This window comes from Fusarium phalaenopsidis (genome assembly GCF_050370095.1).
Source record: "Fusarium phalaenopsidis strain FUZ10S chromosome Unknown contig_32304, whole genome shotgun sequence".
Lineage (NCBI taxonomy): Eukaryota > Fungi > Ascomycota > Sordariomycetes > Hypocreales > Nectriaceae > Fusarium > Fusarium phalaenopsidis.
Window position 1 is genome coordinate 4,929,219 of NW_028145404.1, and position 22,567 is coordinate 4,951,785.

Sequence of the window (22,567 nt, forward strand, 5' to 3'; positions counted from 1 at the left end):
GTCAACCCTGCAAACCAAAAACTCCCGCTCAAATGACAGATAATTATAGCAATCAGTAAATCTCGTACAGGATCCTCCAACCCAAAGTTTGTTACAGTTACCGCCAGAAACAGAGCTTGCCGCTTGCTGTTGCACCGGCGACCCAGTCCAGTGTTGGATGGAAGTGTGCGACTGCAGGTACAGCGGAAATGCCGTCGCCGCCAAGCTGGGCGAGTTGGCTGCCGTCCGAGGCAAAGACGTCGACAAAACGGTTCATGTTGCCAATGACAAACTTCTGAATACCATCGTGGGGTCTCTTCTGCCATTGCGGCTTCAAGATGGTGACCCATCGGCCAGTCTGGTTGTTGTGTGGCACCTTATGCGCGGGTTCCATGGCCTCTGATTTGATGTCGTGTCCAGGTTTCCAGGACCCGGCGTCGGCAAAGTTGTAGATCTTGATGGTGTCGTCGTAGGACGACGTTGCGATCTGTCCGCCAGCACTCCACGATGCATGCGACACCGAGAGGCGTGACTCATGCTCGCCCAGAAGCGCAGGGTGCCTGAGATCCCCCTTTCCAGTAATCTTTCGCAGGTCCCAAATTTTGAGAGTTCTGTCCAGAGAAGCCGTCGCCAGAAGGTGAGACTGCAAAGGGTGGAGCGAGAAGCCACCAATCTTTTGCTCCGACAAGTTCCAGATTTCTGCGCCGTCAGATGTCCTGATATCGTAGCGACCGACACCTCCGTCAAGGGTCGAAAAGAAGAGCAGGTTGGGTTCAGAGTCTGCCATGTCGAGGGCTGATATGGGGAGTTCTTCGTTGGCATCCTCGGGAGCCCAAACTTGAACTGATTGCTCCTTCTCAAGGTCGAGTTTTCTGATTGAGGAGTCGTATGACGATGAGTATACAGAGTTTGGCTCGTGCTGCGAAAACACAAATGAAGTTATTGTGCGACTGTGTGTCTTAAACGCAGAAATCACGGGGTCGGGAATGTCGACATCTTCATCGTCGTCGTCGACTTCGGGTGAAGTTTGGGAGGCATCAAACACTCCCATGGCACCTTCTTTGTCGCCAGCAAATATGATGGGCTTCGACTCTGTAGGATGGAATCCAAGGGCGTATGCGCGTTGGGGGGTGATCTTGATATCTGGACCGCACAAGTTAGTGGCACAATCGGACAAACTTGGTGCAGTGCGACTTACCGTTAGGCGCCCAATGTTCGTACAGCTTGAGGTCACTCATTCGAAGTCGCAACTCCTTGAGGCCCTTATCCGTGGTCTCTTTGACATCATCCTCTGTGAAAGTCCGCACTCCGGGTTGCGCGCCGCGAACGATCCCCTTGAGACCACCCGCGCCAGCTTCCCACTTCTTTCCCTCGACTGCAATATCTCCAAGGCTAAGATCGCCATTAACCCTCAGCTTCTTGGCCTTTGCCTGCTCGGCCGCAACTTCGGCCTCGAACTCGAATTTTCTCTTGAGAGTGTCGTTGTCTGCCCCAAGACCGGCGAGACGCGTAGACTTTCGAGTGGCTCGGGTAGGCTCTGTCTTAACAGGGGTGCTGCGTGTTCTTGTTCTGGAAGGCGTCGCTTTCTTTGGCGGCGGCTTTGGCGGCGCAACCTTCTTCGCCACGGCGGATACGGCATTGAGCAGTTTCTCGTTCGCCTCCTTGTTCTGCTGTCGGCGGAGCTCGAACTTGCTCATCGGCGCGCCATCTTTCTGGGCAGGCATGCTGTTTCTTGGAGCAAAGCGAAACTTGCGGAAATCGACGGTCGACGGGGGGATAAGGATATACAGTTTGATTCAGACAAATGTTGTGCAAGGAGCAAATGTTTGCGACAGTGGAAATTGGAGTGGGCGAATATTCACGGTGGTGACGTGCGAGGCACCAGCCAAAGCGCGACTTGTTAATTGATTTTTTGGCGCGAAGTCACGCGTTTGTAGAGCGCGTTTCAATTCCGCGCTTTAGCCGGTGACGCATCAAGGATCATTTTCATGAATTTTTAGACAACTCAATTGAAGATCCAGCAACTGGGAGTGACTTTGAAAGACGCCAAAAATGTCACGGAATTTACTTCCATTTTTATACCAAACCCGGACACTGCAGTTTGCTTGCAGGCGTCCGGTGTCACTTCTCGTCTCCCAAAAAGCTGGCATTATCACCAAGAACAAGCGCAGCAAAAGACCCGACAACTCGATTCCCTTTGAGTGGGATGACCAAGAGGAAGCAAACAGTCACACCACCCCTGAACAAGAAGGAACCCTGACGCCAACCGAGTCTGAAATCTTCAAGAGCATCTTTGACGAAATTGCCCAAGGACGGTTGCCAAAGGCCAAGAAGCGACCTGAATCTGCCGAGGGACAGGCAGAGCTCACATCACAAAGGCCAGCCAAGGAGACTTCTGGAGAAGAATTTTCTGAAGGCTCACTGGTCGATCAGGCCCGCAGCGCTCAGTCTGACCCCAACTTCTTGAAGCAATTCCCAGCGTCGCTGCAGAACGCGGCACAAGCCGCCCTAGGCAAATTCAAGCTTGCGCCTGCGCGCCCCAGGCTCCGGGACTTGGCCGAACTCGACAGGGCCGAAGCTAAGCAGATGGCCGCGTGGGCGCAATACGAAAGTATCAGGGAGACAGAGAAGCTGAGGGTTGAGACTTTGATGAAGGCTTGCCAGACGGATGTTGAGCTGTGGGAGGTCATGGAGGATGAGGTCTTTTCCCTACCTGGAAAGTTGATGATTGGGTCGTCTGAAGGGAAAAAGGGGAAAAAGAAGCAGAAGACGGCTGCCAAAGAAACGACCGAGGAGACGACTGTCGAGGAAACGGCCACAAAGGCTGAACAGCCTTCGATGCTAAAAGATGGGAGGCGTGTCATGGACATCCATGGACCCCTCTACCCTCACTACCTCAGCACCGGTATGAAGCTCTTGGACACGGCATTCCTGAAGCCGTCCATCTTAGCCTTGAACATCATCCCGCGAGTCAAGGATCTCGGCCTTTCGTCCTACGTTCTCGGCGTTTCAACCCCGCTGTTTGCCAAGCTCGCAGACATTCACTGGAGGCGGTACGGCGACGCCACGGCTGCCTTGGACGCTCTGGATGAGCTGCAGTCAGTTGGCCTTCATCCCAACGAGGAGGTGGAGAAGTTGGTTGAGGAGATTTCCAGCCATCTGCACAGCTGCACCTGGGGCGCTCAGGGTCCTTTTGTCATGGCCATGATGGAGTCGCCTCCTTACGACGCTTCTCTTACTACCCGGCTAGAACGTTGGGAGCGTGTCATTGCCAAGTCTCGGCCGCGACAGCCGGAGATGGAGTGATGGATGGATTGTATATGTGTGTATGAGTATGTATGATGATGAGACTGTATCATTAGTGTAAGATGGCTCCAATTGGCGTTGGTATATGTCGTCAATTGTTGAAAGATGCTGGCAGCTGAATATAGACTCCATGATAGATTGATAGACCACCGTTGTTGGTACCTGACGCTGTCATGACTGATGCCAACCTTCTTCATTCCAGTGTGAGGGTCTACTTACGCCAGCCACCATATGAAAAGGGGGCAAGTATCACGGAAGACACCACTTTGATTTTTTCATAGACTCATTGGGTAGGGATTAGGGGGTTCTCATCTAGTCATGTAAGTTCCATAAGAAAATAGCGAGCAGTATCATCATCGGCTGCCAACTATTGATCCGATGGATTGTCATCCAAGCCCACGTCAAGGCAAAAAGGTATCGCAAAAATCAGCAAAAAGGAGCAAAAAAGAAACCCTGTGTAACACAGGTGGCTGGATCTCTCCCGCCGGGAATTGAACCCGGGTCTCAAGCGTGACAAGCTTGCATACTGACCACTATACTACGGAAGATGACAGGCGTTGAGCGCCTGTTGTAGTGGGGGCTGTGTTTGGGAGTCATGATTTGAGGTCTATATAGCCTCGGTGTGGGTCCGCGATCTTTTTGACAGACAAACTGCCCTCCACTGCCCTGTGTCTGTACAAACTTCTCCCGTCACACTTCTGTTTGGCTGACCAAGATATAAACTACTTGGATATTCCGCTTAAAGGAGCTGCTAATTATTTTGCTACCCTTCACAGGTACACATTTGCAGGCCGACCCCAAAATTCGGGTCGAGCAGCCGTGGCATCGCGGTAATCGAACCCGAGAGTGGACCTGAGGAACAACTCATAGTAGCAAATCTCATCTGTAGCCCGACCTTGTGCCTTGGCTATGTTACTGGCGGGCCTCTGTCCTACTGAATAGGTACTAAGATAGAAGCTCTACGAACTCCTTTCACTTCGATATGTCTAGAGTCCGAGTGCCGCAGTGTCCTTGACTCCCACGCTGGGATAGATGGCCAAGCTTAGTGCAGCCATCCTAGCCGACCACATACCCTGTCAAACAGCCCGATTATGAACATGGGGAAACTGTGTTTGATTCGTAAGACCATCACTAAGGTTAATCATGTAATCAATTGGTGGGTTGGTTCTCATGGGCCGAGTCAGCTTCCCTGGGTAACAAAAAGCTCTCGGGTTCGTCAGCCGAGTATTTGAGAGACAAGATCATGGGTCTTCTTCATCAAGTGAGGGGTCATTTCTGAAAGAAAGACTTGCTTTTGATTTTGTGTTAATTTTTCCTCATTTTCAATCGTGTCGAAATGGTGGTTGAACTTGCACCTGTGGCTTCTGCCCGACTTCCCATCCACGAGGAGAGCGGAGAGGATAGAGAGTCGCTCGTACCGGCTCTGCCGCCACCAGATCGAGGTCCCGCGGCCTGGAAGTTTCTCTTCGGCATCTTTACCATTGAGGCAGTTCTCTGGGGTATGGGCACTATTTGCACCAAGGGAAAAGACTCACTAACAGTGTCAGGGTTCCCTCTCTCGTATGGTGTTTTCCAAGACTATTATTCCAAGCAGCCCGAGTTTGAAGGCGACTCCAATCTTGCTGTCATTGGAACTGTGTCGACGAGTATCTATTTCCTAGGGGCTCCCATCGCTACACCGCTAGTCAAACGGTTTCAGCGCTGGCAACGCCACATGATTACCGCCGGCTGGGCTGGCTGTGTACTGTCTCTCGTCGCCGCCTCTTTCATGAAGAGCGTCAGCGGCCTCATTGTCACCCAGGGTGTGCTTTACGGGACCAGCTTTATCCTACTTTACTTCCCGCTATTGATCATGCTGAATGAATGGTTCGTGCAGCGACGTGGAGTTGCGTACGGCGTCATGTCCGCAGGCAGTGGCGCTAGTGGAGTTGGATACCCGTTTCTCCTAGAGGTGTTGCTGTCCAAGTACGGATATCAGACAACTCTTCGAGCGGTGGCCGTGGCAGCGTTCGTATTGGGTGGTCCCATCTTATTCATGCTTAAGCCCCGGCTTCCGCCTCCACATCACGGAGCGCTGCGCATACTCGACTTTGGGTTTGCGAAGAAGCCGCTGTTTTGGATCTTTGCCGTATCCAACTTGATTCAGGGCTTCGGCTACTATATTCCGGCGCTGTACCTACCGACTTATGCGTCTCTCATCGGCATCTCAGGAACCTTGGGCGCTTTGATTCTCGCCGCTGAAAACTTGGCTATCGTCATCAGTCAGCTCATCTTTGGCTTCATCCTAGACCGGACCAACAACATGCTCCTCCTCATCTTCATCTCGTCTTTTGTATCCGCTGCTGTCGCTTTCACACTTTGGGGATTCGCCCACTCATTTGTCACGCTTCTCATGTTTGCCCTTCTCTTTGGTTTATTCGCCGGAGCATTCCCTGTCCTCTGGGCCAAGTTTGGGTCAGTCATCTCGGAGGATCCGGCGCAGATCTATAGCTTGATGGCCTTTGGAAAAGGGATTGGAAACCTTGCGACAGGCCCTGTGACGGCTAAGCTATTGACGCAGCCTGTTAGTTCTGGATATGGGATTGGCAAGTTTGAGCCTGTTATCATTTTCTTGGGTTCGTTCATGTTTTGTTCTTCCCTGGCTATCTTTGGCTGGCCGCTTCAGCGTCGTGCCAGATGACGAATAGGGTGATTGTTTGAGGGGGACAACGAAGCGAAGCGACCACGACAAGGTGAACGCGAGAACGCAAGGCGAAGTTGGCCTTCCGGCTGAGGAATAACATGAAATGTAGAGAATGACCCTTGATGTAATGCAAAGATGCGATGAAGTTGGTGGATTGACTCTCTGGTGGAATTAGTGAATAGACACGCGACTGGCCTCCAGATCTAAGGAGATACAATCCAGAGTCTTGCTTCCATTGGTTGTTTACAGGTTGACCTATCAAACCAGTCTCTTGATCAAAAGTGGCTGGTTTGCATACGGGTTAGAGAAACAGCACATCCCTGTCACTCAGATGCTCTTATCGGCTAGTGACTGTCATAATCTGAGACGTTGCATCGACTTTTTAAACCGAGGCAAACTAAAACACGCGACAGTTGTCCTCTCATCAAACCACGCCACGATGGAGGACGTAACAGTCGCGATTGTGGGAACCGGCAAGTCTTTGTCATGTAATTGTTTGCGATCGGATTACTGACTCTGTTGAGGTTCCAGGCCCAGCAGGGCTCACTGCGCTTAAGAGTCTGCGGGAGGAGGGGTTTGATGCTGTTGCTTTTGAACGGCGAGAGGCTGTTGGAGGACTTTGGGCTTATAGTGATGATCCTGAGTATACATCGGCGTTGGATGATACCACAGCCAATATCAGCAAGTTTGTGGTAAGTTCTGGGAAAGCCCTATCAGGTGACCAGGACTGACATGAGTTATAGTCTGGCTTCAGCGATTTCCCTATTCCCAAAGGTTGGATTATGCGTATTTTTGCTTGTTGGAGTTTTCTTTGGCTAACAAAGCTAGAATACCCCCCTTATCTATCTCGACGCCAAATCCACGAGTACTTTGAATCCTACGCCAAGCATTTCGAACTGCACAAACACATCAGCTTTGGCACCACGGTGAAACAGGTGCTTCGAAATGAGTCTCAAGAAAAATGGGATATTTATGTCACCGGACCGGATGGCGATAAGATACTCTCTTTTGATAAGGTCGTGTTTGGAAATGGATGTGAGAGCGTGCCGGTTTGGCCATCGATGCCAGGATGGGACATGTTTACGGGGACGATTCTTCATTCGCAAGCATTTCGAAGGTTAGTAATAAACAATGTGCTAGATCTATTTACTAATTGGCTTCTAGTGATAAGATTGACGACTACAAAGGGAAAAGAATCTTGGTTGTAGGCATTGGAAACACGGGCTGTGAAGTTGCACTAAGTTTGCGCAAACACGCTTCCAAGACGTATCAAGCGTACCGGCGTGGACGTATCGTTGCATCTCGCTATGGAGATGATGGAGTGCCTACAGACAGCCTGATACCATGGCCTATCCTACGTCTCAAGTATCTTTTGGACTATTGGGTTCCATGGCTGACGAACCCTTTGGTTGACAAGTTCATGGTCAACAAGATGATCAATGACGCCGCCAGACACGAACCAGTATCTTCTGATACCTCAAAGAAGGAGAAGTTGAGGCTTGCTGGAGAAAAGGTCCGAGGCGAGTGGCGTCTCGTGCCTTGTCCGAGTTTGGCACACAAGCACCCGGCGTTGCAAGAGAATTTCTTCCCTGCCTTGTACAACCAAGAGATCATCCCAGTACACGGCTTCGTCGATTTTGTCGGAGACAAAAAAGTTATACTGGGAAATGGGCACATTGTGGAAGTTGACGTCGTCGTCTTTGCTACTGGCTACAGGCATGACTTTTCTCTCATGCCCGAGCTGGAGATGGATGATGCTGCTGGATTTCCCTTGACCACGCCGGGAGAGGTTGAAGATCGAAAGGAACCCAGTCTTCCAAGGTTGTTTCAGATGATCTTTCCTCCAAAGTGGGCTTCCTCAGTGGCTTTTCTGAGCTGGATGGCTCCGCAGGAGAATGTCTGGTGTGTCTGTGAACTTGCCTCCATGGCGGTTACGCAAGCTTGGGCTGCAGATGTTGCTCAGAACAAAAACCTGGAAGCTCCGGCTGGGTATCGTCCTGCTTCTTTGTTACCGTCCAAGGAAGAGATGAACAAGGAGGTTGATTCTTATCATCGTTGGTGGCGCAAACAGTGGACTGCTGACCACTCTGTGCTGCCTGGCTATGTGAGAGCTTATTCTTTCTACCGATTCCTCCATGGCATGGCAGGTACGGGGTTGTATGAGCATCTTGATCATATGTTTACTACTAGAGGATGGTGGCTCTGGTGGAATGACTACGAGCTGTGGAAGTGGCTTGCTAAGGGACCTATGAACAGCTACTCGTGGCGGCTATTCGACACCAATCCTTTAAAGATACCGGGTCGTGGGAGAAAGACTTGGCCGGGAGCACGAAAAGCGGTGGAAGAGGCTGTAAGTGATGCCATCTTCTTGACGATTTCCGAGCTGACAAGATGCAGTATCACGTTTTTGAAGATTTTAAAGCAAAGCAGGACAAAGCTGATTAAGGACATTCCTTCCTTGGGAAACACAACTGAGCTTAGGCACGGCTTGATGCGCCACAGGCCAGATCGATTTCTGGCAAAGAAACCGGGAAACAGAACTTCGATATTCATTATCGAGCATTATGAAACAGCCATTATTACGGCAGTGAGGAGATTACTGATAAAAAAACAAAAGTACACGTCAAGCATATGTCTTGAGAGCAATCTCCTGCGTCCTACCCTCCACCAATTGAGGTCTGCTGTGCTTGTTCTTGAGGCGTGTAGTCCACCTCCGAAATGAATGTAGCCAGCAAGACGCAATACTCGCTTCCAGCTGAGACTGTGTCTCTTCTAGACTCGCAATCCGATCATCTAGAAGCGTATTCTGTGCGAGTTGTTTACCAAGCTGCGCGCGGTACTGCTCTAGCTTGGCATCTCTGTCATCACGCTCTTTGATGAGATCTCGCTCTGTTGCTCTGAGCCGGCTGATCTCATCTTGACATGCTTGCATCTCCGCCTTGTTCGATTCATACACCGTGGCCAGTTCTTTGATGAGGTTTTTGTTTTCCTCACGGACACGTTTGAGTTTGTCCTCGCCAACCTTGAGCTTCGATTGGAGCATGGTGTTTTCCTCTTCTGCCTTGTTGCGAGCTGTGGATTCCTCTCTGTGTTGTTCACGAAGGGCTCGTGTTTCTTTTTCCTGATCCGACAAGGTAGCTTCCGCAATCGCCCGGCGCTGTTCACTATCCGAGATTTGATGCTCGAGATGGGTGATTCTGGTCATCATTTCACTCGACTTGTCCCTCCGCTCGTCGCTCAGCCTGGCGTTGGAATTAATCTCACGATCCAGGCTCTTCCTCAAGTCCTCGCATTCTCTCTGCTTGAATGCAAGTTCTGCTTGAAGAGTTTGGATTTCGTCTGATGAAGGATCGTCGCTGTCCCCGAGAAGCTCCTGGTGGTGCTGGGTGGCCGTTTTAAGCACTCCTGTCCAATGCTGGACGAACATCCCGGCTTGGTGCGAGTGGAACTTGGGGCAGAGACAGAGCATGGCAAGTCTCTGTAGTGTTTGGATTGTGATGGACTCGGGTTTCAGCTGGGACATGTCCTTGAGTAGAGGACGGACTTGGGAGAGGTTGGGTTCAAGAACGTCCCATCTGCATCGGGCACCATGTTTGGTGATTCCAAGGCAACTGATCACGCCGGGCTTGCTTCGGAGATCATCGGTGATTTGCAGGAGATTTCCTGGATCCCAGAATGAAGAGGTCATGGTGGAGAATGGCGACGGGTTGACGAGCTTGTAGAGTTGAGAGAAGATGATTGAGGAGACAAGTTTAAGCAACACTGCAGCAGTGTTACAACTAAAGTAAGGTTCTGGCAAGTAAGGAGCTGAAGAGCTGAACTGCAAGCTGAGCCAACTGCAGAACCTGAAGCAAGGCGCAGCACAGCATGAAACTTGTCACCGAGTCCCTATTGGACCATTATCCTTGGCCTGTGTTTGTGTGTGCGCCACGGCGGTTAAGTCGAGGTTGCATATCAGGCTGCAGATCCCAGCTGTCTTTAGCTAACCGAGCCTTTTTGGTCATAGATTGAAGTTATGTAGTTGCATTGTGTGTCAGTTGGAAACTTCGTATTGGTTAATTATGATTAATGTGCATTTTCATCAAGTTGTGCTCAGGGGACAGGAGGTTACATCTGAGACAACGTGTTGTGTTTCATAACCAAGATATGCTATTCTATATGACTACAAGTTATACAACTCCAAAATTCTCTGAATTTATTGAGCCATCTACTTCTTGCTTGCCACAGCCCCCGAAGGCCCCTCCTCATACGGCGGAGGCGCTATCTCATCACCACTGGGAGCAACCCGGTCCAACTGGACATCATCCCTTTGAATCCTCTCTTGAGAATGATGTCCTTGAAGACCGCTGTTATTGATATGTTTCTTGCCACGAGCCCTCTTCCTCATGAAAAAGAAGACAAGGCCACCTCCTATGAGAACACCCACGACTGCGCCAACAACAGCGCCAGCAATGACGCCAGCCTTCGGGCCCTTGGACTTGGACTCTGATTCTTCAGAGCTGTTTGTCTCTGTGGCCATTGATCCTGAACCTGCTCTCGTGCTGGCGCTTTCTGTCTGGGAAACCGCAATGCCTGTGGCTGTGACTTCTCCCTTTGCTGCGCTGCAGTAGTAATCAAGAACAGCGTTGGCAGAAGACAGGTTATCGAGCATGTTCTTGTGGCATCGGTTTTTGATCTCCCAGGATAATGTGCTTGAAACTGCCTTTGACACTGAATCCTTGAGGCAGAGACATGAAGCCAGAGCTTTTGGACCGCCTGGACAGAATGTGCTAGTCTGATACATAGCTGCTATATCCACACACAACTGCGCGCATGTTTCTAGGGATGAATACTGAGGAAGATTGGTGACGTAGTAGGACATATCGCCTGGAGGAGGAGAAGCCGTTGGAAACGAAGTTTTTCCAGAGTTCATGGCGCAGTATGCCGCAAACATGGCTTGAGCTGACTTGACGTCGTCTTTGTTTGAGGAGCAGAGTTGTCCGACTCCGGTGTTGATCATTTCGCTGACTCGGAGTGAGTTTTGGTTCTTTTCGCATACGCAGGGTGCGAGGTCAGTTGCCAAGTATGGGCAGATGGCTTCAGTCTGATCTCTGTTAGTTGAAGATGGGGGATGTGCAAGGGGTAGTAACCTGTTGATTCACAATTCCGCTTAAGCGTATCGATGCACAAGGCGCCAACTCCGTCATGGCCGAAATCTCATCAATATATGAAGACACTGGGTGCTTTGGCGTTGGAAATTCCACTTTCCAGTCCTGATCGCAGTATGCTTTCAACACCGTCGATGCGGAGGCTTGATCTTCGCTGGCTGTTGAACCACAGGTGACGCTAATCATTAGAGACATTGTGGTCGATACATCGTCAAATCGCTTTGTGCAGATGCATGATTGAAGGTCTGTCACTGCTTCAGAGCAGTATTTGCTAAAGGTTTGGTATCTGATGTTGTTGGAGATGGCGGATGCTGCGCAAGGCGCCTAGGAAAGTTAGAATAGTACAGAGAGTATGCGATGTGTGAACTTGCGAGGGAACTGTAGAGGGATAGATCAGTCACATAGACGACATCCACAGCAGAGACGACGCCAGCTGCGAGGACGAGAGCTAAGAGTGAAGACATCTTGGCGCATGCAAGCCACATTTTGACAAACCGAATGATGTTTGAGGTAATATTGGAAAAAGAGGGAGAGGAAACACGGGAAATCGGATCTTGGAAGGAAGAGGCCCCTGTCGTGAGGGTGGAGATGCTAATTATCGAGGGGTTGTTTATGGGTCGAAACGTGCAGATCTCATCGGTTATCGCAAGGTGATGGGTTTGAGGATCGGTATTAATTCCGCGTTTGACTCCGTAGTTACGCCCGACTACTTAGGGAAAGATGCCGTTGATATTTGCCGGAGATATGTTGATGTCCTATCAGATCATTTCTAGTCTGAGCACTCTTGTATCGCTCCTTGTAGCACATGTTCTCTCACCGATGTAATTGAGGCATTCAACGTTGAATGCAGCCAACCAATGAAGATGGCCTGATTACCTGTTTCGGCCTAGTACGCGTTGGCATTGGATGCTGACAGCTTGGCACGCGTCTCTATCAACTTCATCTCAAAACCATGGGATCATTTCTGTCAAAGAATCAGTTTCCCGTTGCGGGGAGGGTACGTAATGTCATCTATATACAAGATATTGGTCTGCTAACACTCTATAGACCGTCCTCATCACGGGCGGCTCCCGTGGCCTTGGTCTCGCCGCCGCATGTCAGCTCGCGGCAAAAGGGGCCAACGTTATAATCGCAGCACGCGACGTCGCCGTCTTAAAAGAAGCAATCGATCAAATCTCCCAATGCGCTCTTTCTGATGATCAGCGCTTCCACTGGCTTCAAGCCGACGTCACCACAGCCTCCGAGTGCGCCCGCGTCATTGCTGAAGCCACAGCCTGGAATGACGGTAACCCGCCAGATATCGTGTGGTGCTGCAGTGGAAGCGCGCATCCTAGTCTGTTTGTTGATACGCCTGTTGAGCAGTTTCAGACTATGATGGATAGCAACTACTTTTCGAGTGCTTATATGGCGCATGCGGCTTTGAATGCTTGGCTGAGGTCTGCTATTGATGGGAACACCAAGACGGCTTCTCCTGAGGGGAAGAAAAGCCCACCGATGGATCGACATATCGTCTTTACTGGGTCTTTTGTTTCTTTCTTCAGCTTTGCAGGTTTTACGCCTTATGCTCCCTCCAAGGCTGCTATTCGCTCGCTTTCCGATTCTCTTTCTCAGGAGATGAATTTGTATGCGGGTGCACACCCTGATGAACCTCGCGTGCGCGTTCACACTGTTTTCCCGGCTACGATGGAGACAAAGTCCCTAGAGGATGAGAACAGAGTCAAGACGGACGTCACCAAGTCGCTGGAGGAAGGGGACCAGATTCTTACGCCGACAGAGTGCGCTCGTCGTGCGATTGCAGGGTTGGAGAGCGGACAGGAGTTGGTCGCTACGAGCACTATTATCAGACTAGTCATGACGAGTGTAATGGGAGGGGCGATTCGTGGTGGATGGCTGACAGGACTTGTCAACACGATGCTATCGTGGATCGTCATGATTGTCATGGTTTTTATCCGATGGGATATGGATGTCAAGGTCAAGAAATGGGGAAAGAAGCATGGATCCAGTGGCATGTCGTCTTGATAGGGTTCTCTTGGCAAGGTTGTGTTGCATGAGAACGGGGGACGGAACCAGCAACCACGGGACGGGAGATCAGTGGAGATACAAGGGTAACTCGAGAGAAACAAACCAACGCGCCGGTGCTAGGACTTCGGGTGATCGTCGCGGTGTGGTATATATGCCGGAGCGTAAGACAGACTGGGGTGTAGTACAGATGCCGTGAGAAAGATGCTGTACTTCTGTTGGGCTCAGTATAATGAGCCCCCATCAGGGACACAGTGACACATTTGCTTCTGTCAGTTTCAAGGCCGGCCATGGTGTTTATTCAGAGATTTCTAAAAACTATCCAACAAGAAAATAATAAAGAAAAAAACAACCCCCATCACATCTCCCTTTAAGCCCAGCTTAACCCTCAATCTCAACCCAGTCAATAGACTCAGTGAATCCCTTGGCCAAACCAGCACCCTCAACAAGACGAGGGCCAAGCAGGAAATCCATAGGCGCAGTAGGAATAAACTTCTTGTCGGTAATCTCTCCGACCTTCTTGCCGTCAAAGTAGAACGCAACGTGGTTGGCGTCGTACTCGAGGGTGGCGGTGTGGTACTCTCCATCGTACAGGTCTACGCCCGTGTCGATCTTGCGGTAGTCATCAACACCCTCCTTGGCGCTCTCGAAACGCAGCTGGGTGTCGGAGTATGTCTGGCCGTTGGTCGTGTAGCCAAAGTTGATTTCGTTGAACTTGCCGTCAACACCATCATCCCAGAGAGCAACACCCCACCAGACAGGTTCCTTGGGACGCTCTGTGAGAGAAAAGGAAACGGTAAACTTTCCAGAAGTGAAGCGCTTGCCTGTGTACCGAGCCTTGGACCAGCTTCCCTCGCGGTTGGGCAGGACACCAGACTTGAGGCGGAACCGGGCCTTGCCGGTTTCGATGACGGGGCAGGTGTACTCGCAGCGCCAGTTGGCGGTGTTGAAGGTGTTGAAGTCGTCGCGGAAGGAGACGGCGCGCTCGGCCAGCGAGGGGGCGGCGTCTGCGGGAGCGGCTTGGACGCCGGCTAGCAGGAGGACTGCGGCCAGGGAACGGATGATGCTGATGCCCATGATGAAGAAAGAAGTAGTTGAAGAAGATGTAGATGGTTTGTTTGTTAAAGTCTTTGAGTGAAAAAACAGTTTAACAGAGGGACTAGGCGTATTTAAGTATTTTAACCCTTGACAATCCACCTGTCAATGGCATGTCGGCTGCAACGATAGATCGAAATTAAGCAGGGCCTAGTAGATCCTTACAGGATTCCTACGAAACCGCCTCCTCTCAAGTGGCATCATGTTTACGACTCCTCTCTTCAGCCAGTGGGGTTAGCTGAATCCTTTCAGGAATCTACCAGGGTCATGGCGAAACAAAGCCCCATGCTTTTAGCCAGGCCTTTTTGTATTACTACTCTGGTCCTCTGTTTTGGACTTAGATGGTTGGCTGGTGTACGAGCTCTCGGTTGATTGTCATACTATGTGCACGGATCTGCCATGTTTCGTCCTGATTCCAACTTTTGACCCAAGAATAATTAAGCCTCAATTATTCGTAATTCTGTCAATCAACTCCGACCTGTTGGTTTCCCGCGCGGGACGCCCGGATCATGCATGGGTTTCGGCCCAAGTCAGGATGAACAATTAAGGGGCCCTGCAAGGATGCTGACATTAATATCATTGTCTACTTTTTTCTGTTGGTCGGTTGTTAAAACATGATCCGGACGGGCCGGAACTGACGATCTGGGGCAGACGATTGAGCACTCATCTGATCTGTATTCTTCGGTTGCACATGGCTTGTTCATTGCTCAATAACCTCACCGCCATCAGTGGATCTATACGCGGACAGACCGACATAGGATTCACAGCCATGTAGGGGGCAGAAAGCGATTTCTCTTGCATACCCGCTTGCAGACAAGACCACTACTCACGACGAGGTAAATGTCTGGGGTTGGCATGTATACCGGGTGACCCTGGTAGGGCTGTTGGTTCGCCTAACGAGCATGTCACGCAAGGATAAGACGACTGGCTGGTTCAAATAGCGAGAAGGATCTGCTGCTGGGGTTTGCATACGGCCCGGTGACTTTACATGCTAATCTGGTCACCATCCCGAGAAAAGGATTTAGTTGCATTCATCATTACGTCGTGTCATTAAATAAAAAAAGTCATAAAACTCCTTTCCCCCCTGCTGGCTAATAGTACATGACTTTCAAATCCTCCTCGTGTCACAAGGGTCGGGCTGAAGCTACTGAACTTCCTATGCCAGAGTCGGATGGTGTTGGTGCCCTCTTATCATTACTGACTCCATGCTCAGCTATCGTCTGAGAGACATCGTGGCGGTTCCGGAGTGGATGGCGGCTTTGCTTCTTCTTGGGTTTGTACCGTCGGACGAATCTTGACAGAAGTGTCTCGGATGAGATGTCTGATCTGTTGTCGTCTTGATCCAGCTCGGGTGGGGGCTGGGGAACTACAGGCGGTGGAGCTGAGCGTGCTGTCGACATTTGGAGTGGTTCATGGTGTGTTTCTGCCACACTACGAGCCCGTATAGGGACTGAAGGTTCCTCCTCGTCCTTGACCTCAAAGTCAAATATCCGGAAACTTTGCGTGGTTAACGTGCTTGGTGTACTCGGCTCCACCACTGGCTCTTGTGGTGGTGTGACTGTCGTGTCTTGAGGCTCCTCCTCCTGTAGAGTATCCAACGTCTCAGGCTCAGCTTCAACTTCTCCGTGTGTTTTGCGGAACAAGGATATCGAGTTGTAGAATGTGGATGTAAACTGTCGTCGTTGCTTCATGCATCTGAGTTGCAGTGTCGTGATGGCCAGTTCTTTGAGCATGGACTAGATTTGTCAGTGAAATCCTTTGAAGGAGTCGATATTACTCACCCATGTGGTGGTAGGATCCAGCAAGACCCTCCCCTCCTGTTGCCCCTTGGCTGATAGGCCGAGCTGGTTTATGGCTTCAAGACTGGCCCATTCCTCTCCAATGGCCACGTACTCTTCCTTCTGGGCCTTTTCATCCGACTGCCTGGCTGGATAGAACTGCGGTAGGTATCCACAGTGGTAAAATTGCAGGAAGACGGGCTGCTCATTCATGAACCACGTTTCTCCGAGTTCTAATTGGTAAGTATGCTTCTAACCACTTATTGAGATGTTAACTTACCATTGCCCCGTACGTAGATGAGCTTGGTGTTTTGTCCTCGCATCAATGTGTGGGCGAGGTCGAGACCGTGGGCGTTCCATGCTGATCTGTCTCCCACAAGAGAAGCCATGATGGCCTTGCCAGGCATGCCATGCTTTTTGATAAACTCATCACTGTTCCAAACCGCCTCTTCACGCTGCCGCACAACAGTGAGGCCAAGACACGCAATGTCAAGGTCGGGTGTCGAGGCGCCAGTTTCAAAGTCAGTCTCCTCGGCGTAGGGCAGGATCACAATGTTTGGTTTTTGGAGAGGCCCCTTGATCGGTTTTGATTCTTCCTTTTTCGGTTCGCGGCTGCCACGCCAGCTTGATTCATAAGGAGGCTGGCCTGGTTGCCTGGGGAAGAGGAATGCTGGTGGTTGAGCCCAGGGCGGCGGCGGAACTTCCCTGGGTCCAAATCCTCCCAAGGGATGAACAGAAGGGCCGCTGGTGTTGAAAGATGGATGTGCGAAAGGCATCGAGTATCTATTCGGAGGCCGGTCCATGGGTGGATTCGAAAAGGGGTTACCTGGTGAGATGCCTGCCTGAGGAGTCTCGGATCGAGTTGGTCGGATTATTCGTCTCACACTCTTTGCGCCTTCAGGACTACTTGGAATACCCCCAGTGTTCCTGAAGAATGGAGTGGACTGGGACTTGCGAGGCTGGTTTTTGTTAGAGGCTGGTGACACAGACACCCGTGCCCCTGTGTCTTGGCTTACCTTTCGAAGGAACTCTCCCCAATCGTCATCCTCCTTGCTCTCATACGAAGGCCGTTCACGAGTATGCTCCTTCTCCGGTGATTTTGATTCGCTGGCCCCTTTCTCAATCTCCCTTTCGCTCAACAAAGTCCATTTCAAGAGCAGATTGTCCACTGCCTTCTCCGGCTCCTGCGGTGTTGGTCGTTCTCGTGGTGGTCTGCTCGTGTGTCGTGTCGAGTATCGAGATTCTTGTTCAGAGTCTTCCGAAGTCAATCCTGTCCATCCTTCCTCCTCAGTTGAACTGTTTTCCTCTTTGGCATCTCCCGGGCTTGGCGATTGATTTTGAAAGACCAGATTGTAAAGAAACGTAGCTGCATCTCCTCGAACGCGGAAATTGTGACCGAGCTGTACGACCTTGCCGTTGGAACCCCGTCGTCTGGGTTCATCTGATGCATCGTTTTCCAAATCTGCTTCGTTACCCTGGTCCGGAGTTTCTTCCCCCTCTTCCTCATCGGCATCGCTCACTGTGGCCTTCTTTGGAATACGGGTGCTGTGATCTGGCGTTGGTTTTGGACTTCGTGCATCGACATAATCTGTTTCCTCTCTTTCGGTGTCTGATACAGACTTGCGAGAGGATCGGCGTCGTTCCGGAGGTGAAGATGGGTTTCGAGCTCCAGTCGTTGGTGCACCAGAACGGTCGAAAAGATCCTCTGGCCATACATGTCCTGGTATCTCGGAACGGCGAACAGGACTTGGTAGTCGTTTGCTGGTCCGAAATGGGGGGCTGGGAGCCCTCTGTCGTGAATTCCTGGTGTATCTGTTGTCGTGTTCTAGTGAAACCTGACCAGCTTGAATGAGACTCTCTGCTTGTATCCTGAACCTGTTTTCGGGCCGTTCGTGGGCTGAAGAGTGTCTGCTAAGGATAGGGACATATCAGACAAAGTGAGTGGCGGATGCAACCTGTGGTTAAACGTACGTAGTTGTGGACTTGACAAGGATGGCTGCAGACAATATGGATGTCTGCAGAGTTACTGTGACCCGGTGCTTTTCGATATCAGAGAGGATACCAGCGGCTTTCATCCACCGCAGCCTTTCAAAAATGGTTTCGTTAGATATCATTGTGGAAATTTCGTCTTGAGTCGACGTGATGTTTGCGACGACGGCCTCGACGCCCTGGAGGAATGACGGCTTCGCGCAAGACGCGCCGGTAGCGAGGACATCATGCAGGTGCTCCAGAGTCGAGGCCAGACTCGACATCTCGATGGCGACCGACTGTATCTCCCTGGGCGCATGGCGAACTGTCCTGACGAGGCGGAACAACGTGTTTGCAAGCGCGGCGCCCGCGGTGGCGATCCCTGCGACGCTCGCTAGGACGGACAAGGGATCCATCGCTGCAGCTGGGAAGCTGACCTCAGCCTTTCGTCGGGGTCATGTACGGATACCGGGGGAGGTAGACGCAGTTGGCGAGCAGAGGTTTGGGGGGACAGACTGATGTGAGGTCGGCGAAAAAAGGCAAGAGGGGTTTATTTGAATCGATCGACCCATGGCCCAATTGAACTGGCTGGAGTTTGCCTTACGGCGGCCTTGGTTGTGGGCTGGGCCGGGCTGGGCAGTGCTGTAGCGGCCACCCCTGCTTCTGTGGGTGCATATCCAGGCTCCGCAGTGCAGCCCAACGTGGCCTGGCGCCCAGTGGGAGGCGATGCCACACCTGCCGTCGAGTCTCTGGCCTCGTTACGGCAGCCGCTGGCCTGTCGGTGGCCCGCTGCGATGCGCTGCGCTATGCTGGGTTCTGCTGCGAGGTGGTGACACAGAGGCGACTTGTCTCGAGAAATGGCGAGGCTGAGGTGACTTGGGATGAGTGATTGGAGAAGGGATTCTCGAGGGGGTTGGCCCTCCAAGAGGGAAGGTCCACTATGGGTGTGGACTGACGGGAAATGCATTTAACGAATAGCTTGGCTTAAAAGGGCCAGACTCTTCCATCCCATCCCATCAAGAAAAGAAGGAGTGTCGGGTGTACCTGCCAGCTCACCCATCCATCCTTTTTCCTCCACTGTGATGAAATTTTCAGCGACGAGGCCACCACCGAGCGGGTCATTAACCATTGGCATCCAACATTTCGCCTCATCTACTAGGAAGATATTCCTATTTGACATTTAATTCCTCCCCAAGGCGTGCTTCCCTTCAGTCGAGACTGAACTAGCCACGGAGCAAAATGGTCTCGTCTCTGCGCGCTTTGATGGAATCCACCAGAAGGCCTCTGTCACCTGCATCGGTATGTCGCATTCATCACACACCAGAGACACAACCACCAACACAGCCTACCTTTCATTATCGCTGTGAATATTTTATTCAGTCATGATCAAGATGATACTCCCCAACCCCCAGACAAAACTCTATATGTCTGCCACCCCGGTAAATAACGTGCGTCATCGGCTTTCGATTGAGTCAGTGATGTAAGAGGTGGATTCAAGGTCCAGGGTCAACCTGGACTGTATCTGAAGCTCGGAATAACCGCGCTGTTCTCTACTCTCACCCGACGGTGAGTCAAGATTTGGGTGTCACCTCGCGCGCTAAAACATGACCTGTTTCTGTCTTGTTCCCGACCAACTCGCTCACGGGACTCTTGCATCTTGAGATGGCCTCATTCACTCGACTTGAGCTCGGCACACATCTATCCGACACCGAGATGTTTCGTCTTATTGCAATTACTGAGGACCGCCAAGACGGCTCAAACAGGCGCCCACCAGCAGGGGAATACGACAATCCAAGCACAGCTGAAATTGAGCTGCACCTGTTTGAACTCGCCATTCGTTTCTTTCCTGACATCCAGGCCTTGAATACGATTCCGGGTCCACCAACGACTGCATTATCCAGATATTCACGAATCCACGATCGCGCACTCTCCTTTCCTCTCGTCACAGTGGAGGGTTCTCTCCCCCACTGGTTGGCACCACGTAACCCTGCATACGGCCAGGGATGGGGGTTCCAGGGTTGTGCCCCAAGGGGTACAGAATTTTTCACTGCATCTCAGCGAGACCTCTGTCCTCACAGGAACCGAACCGAGATCGACGTCTGCGGCACCGATGCAACCTCTTTATCTCTTCGTAATGTTAATCCGCGCCGAGACTCTTTGCCCTGGTGAGATTTTGTAGAAACGTAGTTGAACTGGGGATCACTTTGGCGTGAATGTTTGCAGGGTCGTGAAAGGATGCACGCGGTCCAGAGCGCTTAAGCCTGTTCTTCTATCTGCCGTGATTTCGCCTTTCACGCACATTCATGGCACACAACGTGTTTGTTCATTTGAAGTCTCTTGCAGCACCCTCATGTACGCTGCACGCAGGTTGTTGTGGTCGCATGTCGGCGATTTGACAGCTCGAGATGCGAACAAGGCGTATGCATAAGCGATTCCAAGGATAAGCCCATCAAGTTCCATATGGCACAAGAGCTCGTCATGTAGAAGCTTTCTGGTTCACGCTCTTGATAGCACGTGCTTTATGTCAACTCGAGTTAGTGAGCTGTCATCTTCCACGCTACTGCACACTGCCGTGGTCGTGCAGTTGCTGATAGTGAAGGTGGCGCTCCGAGAGTTCAGCACGTCTCACAGGCTTCTGCGTGGCCTTGCTCAAGGCGGGCGTCGAGGTCGACAGAAGATAGTTCAGGGTCAACTTTCTACAAAACCTCCGATGGCGTATTAGGTGACGCAATCAGCCCCTGTCCTGGAATATCTGGAGGCCGTGTTTATGACCTGGCTCATGGGCTATCCAAGAGATTTGATACTCGATGACAACGTCGACCAGGCACATGATGCACCAATAACAGAACTCAGAAGAGGACCGAAAAGTGGGCTAACTAGTGCGGCATATGCATTAATGAATGAACATCTTGATAGCATCCCGCAATAACACCAGGGGGATGATCGGTAGTGGCAATTATCCGGATGAACCGAAGCCCCTTAGACTCTGGCTCTGATCGAGAAGTCGACCTTCCTGCCTTCAACGGTAACATGAAAATCAATCCCAATCTCTAAGCCTACCTCCATAGCTAGGCTATTATAATCCATTTGCTTTCGATCCTCAGTTTCATCCTTATCATCCACCCCATCTGTCCCCAGGCCCTGACCACTTCCACAACCTCAACGCACCACTGAGTTCATGGCTCTCTCGGGTCCACACCGCCATCAAGGCGTTGATTTCAAACCCAGTTGTCTCCAAAGGCCGTGAGCTGCCCCTTTCCGCTCCACTTGATGGTGTAGATAACATTGAGCGTCTGTCTGGCTTGGGGCTGGCCACGGCGGACGGAGAAATAAATGGAGCTAGCTGAAACGGCCCAGGTAAGGAATCAAGCTTGGAGAAGTTGGTCTTGTAGCCAGTCACCCCGAACAAGGAGCAATACAAAAGATTGCCCTGTCCTCGGAACTAGAGGTGGATGATCTATACGACGTTGGACTTCGACTCCATCGGGGAATAGATATCAACACACTTACTCCTTGTCTGTCTGTCTTCTGGCTCAGTTATCTCATCAAGGGCTGGGCTTCGACTATATAGAAAAAGCACAATATCAATACATCATAGCACCACATCCCAATGCTAACACAGTGGCCTTTTTTTTTTTTTTTAGTATGCTTACTCCGTGTCAATGAGGAACCTGTTTCACAGAGTTTGGATGCGCGGAAGCCCAGAAAAGAACGCATGGTTAAACTAAGTATAGACATTGAACTTATCAAGTCAATCTCCTGAATTGACTACAGCAGTAAACGGGGCCAGTCCGGCCCTTCATATTGCTGGGAAGTTGGCCAAGCCCAACCTCTGATAGCGAGGATCCCAAACCCTACCAACATGACAACATATTGTGATGACAACGGTAAGTGCTAAGAACAAGAATGGAAGCATGCTTCGAGCTCAAATTCGGATACAAGGTTGCGACTTTGTCATATTTGCCTTGATGCCCCCCTCTCCACAGCCCTCTGGCTTTCCCTGCATCGATAAGCACATCGTTGTTTAGTTGACCCGTACGATGACGGTCCAATTTTGATTCTAAGAGTGAGTGAACCTAACGCGCTGTAGCTACTGGTCCAAATGCTTGGAAGATTGGTAAATCTTCTTGCTGAGCGGTATTTAAACTGACAGTGCCAAGGTCATCACCGCTATGATCGAACTTGGAGTTCCATATGAACTCAAGTCGTTCAAGCACGATGGTATCAAGAAACCACCATTTACCGACCTTAATTGCAACGGTCGAGTACGCTATATGGCATTGGATTTCGCAAGCCCACCATCAATGGATAGATATAACGGACAAGATCCTGGGCAATAGCGGGCGGCTCTATTGCCATTCAGGAACACACAATGACCGCCTGATTTCCTACATCGAATTGACCATCTGTGGCTCCCTTCCGAGAAAGTCAGTCAAAAGGTGCTCAGTTGACAGCCTGCCGAAGGCGGAACAATCATCGGGCCAGGCTTTTGACCCCACGTGATTGGGTATGTATGACCGTTGGGGTGCCAACAAGGACTTCCATAACACGGCATCTATAACATCGCATCAAAGCTTTCGCGTGAAGCGAAA

At 51.0% G+C, this 22,567-nt stretch overlaps 8 protein-coding genes and 1 non-coding gene across 9 annotated transcripts; 3 read left to right on the forward strand and 6 right to left on the reverse strand.

The window, feature by feature from the left end:
• Nucleotides 1–97: 97 nt before the first annotated feature.
• LRP88_10782 (WD40-repeat-containing domain protein) lies at nt 98–1,703 on the reverse strand (the record flags this gene model as incomplete). Its single annotated transcript, XM_083247232.1, has 2 exons — nt 98–1,122; nt 1,178–1,703. The coding sequence occupies 2 exons, from the start codon at nt 1,701–1,703 to the stop codon at nt 98–100; spliced, it is 1,551 nt and encodes a 516-aa protein (XP_083098345.1).
• A 370-nt stretch (nt 1,704–2,073) lies between these two features.
• LRP88_10783 (uncharacterized protein) lies at nt 2,074–3,285 on the forward strand (the record flags this gene model as incomplete). The annotated part of the gene is made up of 1 exon (XM_083247233.1): nt 2,074–3,285. One exon carries the CDS (start codon nt 2,074–2,076, stop codon nt 3,283–3,285), a length of 1,212 nt encoding a protein of 403 aa, XP_083098346.1.
• A 476-nt stretch (nt 3,286–3,761) lies between these two features.
• Nucleotides 3,762–3,833, reverse strand: LRP88_10784. Its single transcript has one exon. It is a non-coding gene; the product is annotated as a tRNA-Asp (tRNA).
• A 788-nt stretch (nt 3,834–4,621) lies between these two features.
• On the forward strand, nt 4,622–8,259 carry LRP88_10785 (uncharacterized protein; the record flags this gene model as incomplete). Its single annotated transcript, XM_083247234.1, has 7 exons — nt 4,622–4,784; nt 4,833–5,900; nt 6,500–6,660; nt 6,712–6,742; nt 6,797–7,085; nt 7,133–8,115; nt 8,225–8,259. 7 exons carry the CDS (start codon nt 4,622–4,624, stop codon nt 8,257–8,259), a joined length of 2,730 nt encoding a protein of 909 aa, XP_083098347.1.
• Nucleotides 8,260–8,591: 332 nt separating this feature from the next.
• Nucleotides 8,592–9,656, reverse strand: LRP88_10786 (uncharacterized protein; the record flags this gene model as incomplete). Its single annotated transcript, XM_083247235.1, has 1 exon — nt 8,592–9,656. The coding sequence occupies one exon, from the start codon at nt 9,654–9,656 to the stop codon at nt 8,592–8,594; it is 1,065 nt and encodes a 354-aa protein (XP_083098348.1).
• A 519-nt stretch (nt 9,657–10,175) lies between these two features.
• On the reverse strand, nt 10,176–10,967 carry LRP88_10787 (uncharacterized protein; the record flags this gene model as incomplete). The annotated part of the gene is made up of 1 exon (XM_083247236.1): nt 10,176–10,967. One exon carries the CDS (start codon nt 10,965–10,967, stop codon nt 10,176–10,178), a length of 792 nt encoding a protein of 263 aa, XP_083098349.1.
• A 1,100-nt stretch (nt 10,968–12,067) lies between these two features.
• On the forward strand, nt 12,068–13,134 carry LRP88_10788 (SDR family oxidoreductase; the record flags this gene model as incomplete). The annotated part of the gene is made up of 2 exons (XM_083247237.1): nt 12,068–12,112; nt 12,163–13,134. The coding sequence occupies 2 exons, from the start codon at nt 12,068–12,070 to the stop codon at nt 13,132–13,134; spliced, it is 1,017 nt and encodes a 338-aa protein (XP_083098350.1).
• A 381-nt stretch (nt 13,135–13,515) lies between these two features.
• Nucleotides 13,516–14,211, reverse strand: LRP88_10789 (uncharacterized protein; the record flags this gene model as incomplete). The annotated part of the gene is made up of 1 exon (XM_083247238.1): nt 13,516–14,211. One exon carries the CDS (start codon nt 14,209–14,211, stop codon nt 13,516–13,518), a length of 696 nt encoding a protein of 231 aa, XP_083098351.1.
• Nucleotides 14,212–15,353: 1,142 nt separating this feature from the next.
• LRP88_10790 (uncharacterized protein) lies at nt 15,354–18,391 on the reverse strand (the record flags this gene model as incomplete). Its single annotated transcript, XM_083247239.1, has 5 exons — nt 15,354–15,965; nt 16,038–16,240; nt 16,288–16,966; nt 17,024–17,918; nt 17,979–18,391. 5 exons carry the CDS (start codon nt 18,389–18,391, stop codon nt 15,354–15,356), a joined length of 2,802 nt encoding a protein of 933 aa, XP_083098352.1.
• Between the last annotated feature and the right edge of the window lie 4,176 nt (nt 18,392–22,567).